Here is a 5,278-nt window from a genome sequence, read left to right as displayed (position 1 = left end):
ATATTTCCATAATCAAGTAACAAAATAGCTGGCTCAAAGGTTCCTATAATAATTCCATGAAAGTGGTGTAAGAAAATAGAAAATAGAGATAGAAACCTGCTGTCACAATAGAGGATTCTGGTTGGCTCACAGTAAATGTCTAACAACCTTCATGGCCAAACCAAAATCGAGTTCCTATATAAAGATCTAATTAAGTTGCAAAATCTAAGAAATTTTCTTTTTCGTTCCGCGTGATTGTTTCTAAGATATGGCTGGTTTTTCCTTCAAAAGAAGTTACCAGCATTATGCATTTTATCTTGTAAATAGTTTGTTAATACTTGTAATTTCCTTTTTTCTAGATGACACACATGCCAGAATTGTTAATGTAGGAGGCAACTGCGATTTTTATAAAGGGAGTTGGGTTTACGATGAATCGTATCCTCTTTATGATTCACTTCAATGCCCATTCATCCCTGGAGATTTCCATTGTCTTAGTAATGGTCGACCTGACAAACAATATCTCAAATACAGATGGAGCCCAACTGGAGGATGTGATCCACCTAGGTTTGATGGCCTGGATTTGGTCAACAGATTTAAGGGTAAAAAAATCATGTTTGTCGGTGACTCAATCAGTAATAACCAGTGGGTGTCTTTTGCTTGCATGATTTATGCAGCTATTCCTAATGCAAATTTTACTACTTACCATGGCGTCCCCATGGCATCCATTAATTTTACGGTTAGTAAAACCTCTTTTATAAACACCCTTTTAGCTACATTTTATTAATTAGCTTATAAGTCGATTAATTCTTTGGTTTTCAAAAAGGATACTTACACCTTTTCATTTTGGCCTACAAAAAAATGGAGGTAGTATTTGTTGTCGTTCTCTTAATCAGACCATGTTCTATGCCTGGAACTCTATCCTTAAATAATCCATCTCTTATGGGGTAGATAGGGAATTCACTAAACACTTATTTTCTCTTTGTGATTGTAAGCTAGATTTTTAAACATTTCTTGACGATCTTCCTTAAAAGAAGGAAAACTGAAACCCATCACTGAAAGAGACTCAATGAGACCTGTTGTAGAAATCTTATTAGGTTCTTTCACCGATATCTACATGCCTTTCAAATTTGAGTCAAGAGCATTGTTCGGAAACATCCCCGTAGCTTTGGATTTTGAATTAGCTCTTCTAATCGATCCTGGAACTGGTGCAAAAGAAGATGGCTTAGAGTTGCTTACCTCTGAATCTGAAAGAACTAGAGATGTAGCAACTTCTTCCTTTTTTCCGAAACCTTGAAATCTGTTGATAGATTCCATACAAAGAGGAAACAAGGGAATTGAGAGAGTAGTGATTACTTCGTCCTGCCTTGCCTTAGAGGATTATCATTCTCAACCTCGACACTCACTTTTAAACCTTCTTGTGATTCGAGCATAGGTTTACTAGAACTCAAAGCTATTGCAGCAGCTTGCTTCCTTACGGTGATTATGGAAGCTTGAGAATTAACCATTCCTTGATTACTAGCTTTCCCAGCTTTGCCCTTTTTTAACTTTTCTCTTTCGATATGTCCCCAACGTCTCCTTGTTGATATTATCGGAAACCCCCTTTATCAGAAGATGGCGCACTTGAGACAATGTCAGAAACCTTGCTTAATTCCATGGGCATTTCTTTGATCAAACCGTCATCCTTCATGTCATTAAGAGCATGAAAAGCATCAGATAACTTGATTCCAACTACATTTCGTAGTATCCACCGTCATGTTCACGTTGACAAGATGATCTTTATAACCAAAAGTACCAGCAGAAATTCTCTCCTCCTTGTCTTTGTATATCCAGGAAAGTTGAGATGTCCAAATGCATGGTCCATCCACAAGTAAACCGTTCACTTATATAGTTAAACCATTCGCTTTGTATTTTCATTTCACGTGAGCTTAGCTGAATATTGGCATAAGAAGTTGTTTGTATACGTTGCTTGGTTTATAGCGAGGGCATGCATAAGTTGTTTGTATACGTTGCTTGGTTTATAGCGAGGGCATGCATGGTAATACCTTCTTCGAATTTGTGCATGCAGGATCCTGAGTATAACATTTCTATACATTTTAATTTCAAACCATTCCTAGTTGAGTTAGAGGAGATACCTAAACGAATTATAAACATCGACAATCACAAACCATTCCTAGTTGAATTAGAGGAACGAATTCTAAAGATCGACACCATTAGCACTGGTGATCTGTGGAAAGAAGTAGATGTTGTGATCTTCAACACTTGGCACTGGTGGTTCCACAAAGGAAAAATACAACAGTAAGAAGTTTAATTCCTTAAATGTCTAATTCTACATGTCATCCATCCATTATATATCACTTCTGTTAGATAAAGATTTCCTTAAAAGTTTTTTATTTGAAGTTGGGATAAAATTCAGGAAGGAAACAAGACATACAAAGATATAGATGATCGTCTCGCTGCTTTTGCAAAAGGTTTAACAACTTGGTAAACTTGGGTTGACAAAAATATTGACCCCAAAAAAACTCAAGTTTTCTATCAAGGAATTTCTCCTACGCATCCGAAGTAAGTTTTCTACGATTTATTTTCTGGATGTATGATTGCATATGGAATTTTTATATTTTTGTTCTAGATCACCGTTGAATATGAGGGTATTTGGATATCAGCGCCAGAAATATTTGAAAAGTCAATTCTAGAAATCAGAAGTAAAAAAAGAAAAAATTACAAAAAATTAAACAAAACGAAAAATTGTTGAAAATTCTCGAAAAAAGAAAAAAAAATTCTGAACCTAACTTATAGCTTTTCTACTTCTAAAAAGAGTATAACACTCCCAGAGAGCTCAATTTTAACAAGATGGTTTCTAATATGTCGTGTATATCTAAACTGCGACTAATTCTTCTTTTTTAGGGGTAAGGATTGTGGTTTCCCACACACGACTTGTGCAGATCACACAACACCAATTAATGGTACTACATATCCTGGAATTCCAGAACCAGGAGTTGCTGTACTCAAGGAAGTGTTAAGTAAAATGTCGAATCCTGTCATTTTATTGGACGTGACAACCATGTCACAACTAAGAAAAGATGCTCATCCATCATATTATACCAATCAAGGTCGGACGCTTCGTGATTGTGGCCATTGGTGTGTGGCTGGGGTACCAGATACATGGAATCATCTTCTTTATGCATCTATTGTTGGCCGGCCAGAAACAAGAACGCATAGAGTTGATATGAATTTGCCCATATTGATAACCTAATGTCTTTGCACCCGAATGTTAGAAAAAAAAGGGTTGATATATTTGGCTGGGATTTAATTAAGAGTTTGGTGTGAATCAAATATATATCTAATCGTTGCATGTGAAAGTTGATGGTAATGTATGGGTCATTCAGCGAATTTGCACATTTTCAATCACATTTTTCTGCCACTAAGAAAAAAAATTTGTATTAGAGGCCTAATATAACTCACAATGCATATTTTGAACCATAAAAAAACAGTCCTTAACTTAATTTAATCAAAATATGATACTAAATCCTAAAGAAAACTAACATATCAAACATTTGCAAGTGATCCAACAAAAGCAGGATGTAGAAATTCAACATACCGATTATTACAAATCTCTTTGAGACTATTTTTCTTGAGATCATAAGATACAATCTTGCCATTGCCAGGTAAAAGTATCAACGCTTTCAACTCATCTTCATCACCATTTCCTTCCACAACTACCTTTAATATACGGTAACGCAAGTATTGGCTAAAGGAAACACAACCATTTCCATACCGATTCGCTAATTCCTGCAATCGAACTAGAATTCATTTTTTCTTGTTGGAATGGAGGTGGTGGAGGAATCATTCTAAATTTTCTTGTGGAAGGGTTGTAAATATAACGAGTTCCGTTACGTAGACCAAAAGGCCGATAGCACAAAAGAAGACCATTACAAGATTGTTGAATATATAATCCTACTAGTCCTTTTTTCACTTGGATTAGAAAACTGACATTAGAACTACTGATTTTGGCTTTATCACGAAAAATTACACCATAACTTGGTTGTTCATTATGTGCGTGACGGAGAAAACAGAATCCAGACACTGAAAGTTTGTTTTAATGAACCTGGTAATATTTTTGCTTGAAATATGAATCGGAGATGAGACCAATGTTTTGATACCGGTTTGAGAACAAGTAGAGTTTCGACGGGTAAACTCAAGAAAATCTTAATAAAAAGATCACTGCTATTGAATACTAAAGATGTTGATGATGATGAGTCTTCACTATTACCTGCTGAAATCATCGTCATCATCGTGTGCATGCTGGAGAACAAAAAACAAATTTGTACTGATCAAAAAAAAAAAAAAAAAACAAATTTGTGATGAGATTTTTGGTTAATAATAATAATAATAATAAAAAAGATGAAACTTAGGGTTATTTGTTCACTAAACAGGCCTAATGAACAGGCCCGAGTAACCCTACTTGACTATTAAATCCATTCACATCTTCTTCGATTGTTTGCACGAATTATTGATTTAGTGTCTTTGGAACAGAAATTTTGAAATAAGGGGTTTGATGTTTAATGCATCAAAAAAGATACGTATTACTAACCATTTTTTGTATGAACACAGCTGGCTCTTCCCACTGGGGTCAGTTGCCCCCGCCCATGTCATTTGGCTCAAAATTTTAGTTCAACCGTCGATATATAGTGTCATGGATTCAGAATAAGAAGCCATATTTAGAGAAAAATCGATGAAGTACCTGTAAATATAAACCAAATGATAGTAAAAAGATGAAACTAGGGTTGTTTATGTACACCTTATATAAAACTTTGGACAACAAGGAAAACGACTTATACACCAAATGTAAGATCTTAACTTAAGACAAAAAGGATAACGACTTATACTGTCTAAGGCCTTTATTAGAGCCGATTTACTAAAGTAACCAAACAGGTCCATCATACAAGCCCATCTATCTCAGGCAACCCCTTTTCTTTATTTATTTTTGAATGATTTTTTAGGGACCATGGTCTTTTTGAGGGGACCATGATTTTATTAGGCCACCTTCCTTATAGTGATAACAAGTGTCTTAAAACGTTGAAATGACTAACATACTCTTAATCTAATTTAATTTCAAACCAACCTAATAACCACCTATATATATAACCACCACCTCCTCCCACAACCACCGTCCACCACCGCCGATTACCACCACCACCACCTCCGATTATCACCACCACCAACCACCGATTACCACCGATTACCACCACCACCGCCCACCACCGCCGATTACCACCACCTCCGATTATCACCAGCACCAACC

At 35.8% G+C, this 5,278-nt stretch overlaps 1 protein-coding gene across 1 annotated transcript; it reads left to right on the top strand.

Moving 5' to 3' along the window:
- The first annotated feature begins 247 nt into the window (after positions 1–247).
- On the top strand, positions 248–3,229 carry LOC113330896 (protein trichome birefringence-like 42). Its single transcript, XM_026577691.1, has 5 exons — positions 248–254; positions 339–715; positions 2,045–2,274; positions 2,377–2,460; positions 2,881–3,229. Exons 1-5 carry the CDS (start codon positions 248–250, stop codon positions 3,227–3,229), a joined length of 1,047 nt encoding a protein of 348 aa, XP_026433476.1.
- The last annotated feature ends 2,049 nt before the right edge of the window (positions 3,230–5,278 follow it).

This window comes from Papaver somniferum, unplaced genomic scaffold, assembly GCF_003573695.1.
Source record: "Papaver somniferum cultivar HN1 unplaced genomic scaffold, ASM357369v1 unplaced-scaffold_12, whole genome shotgun sequence".
Classification (NCBI taxonomy): domain Eukaryota; kingdom Viridiplantae; phylum Streptophyta; class Magnoliopsida; order Ranunculales; family Papaveraceae; genus Papaver; species Papaver somniferum.
This window is presented reverse-complemented; position numbering and strand designations above follow the sequence as displayed.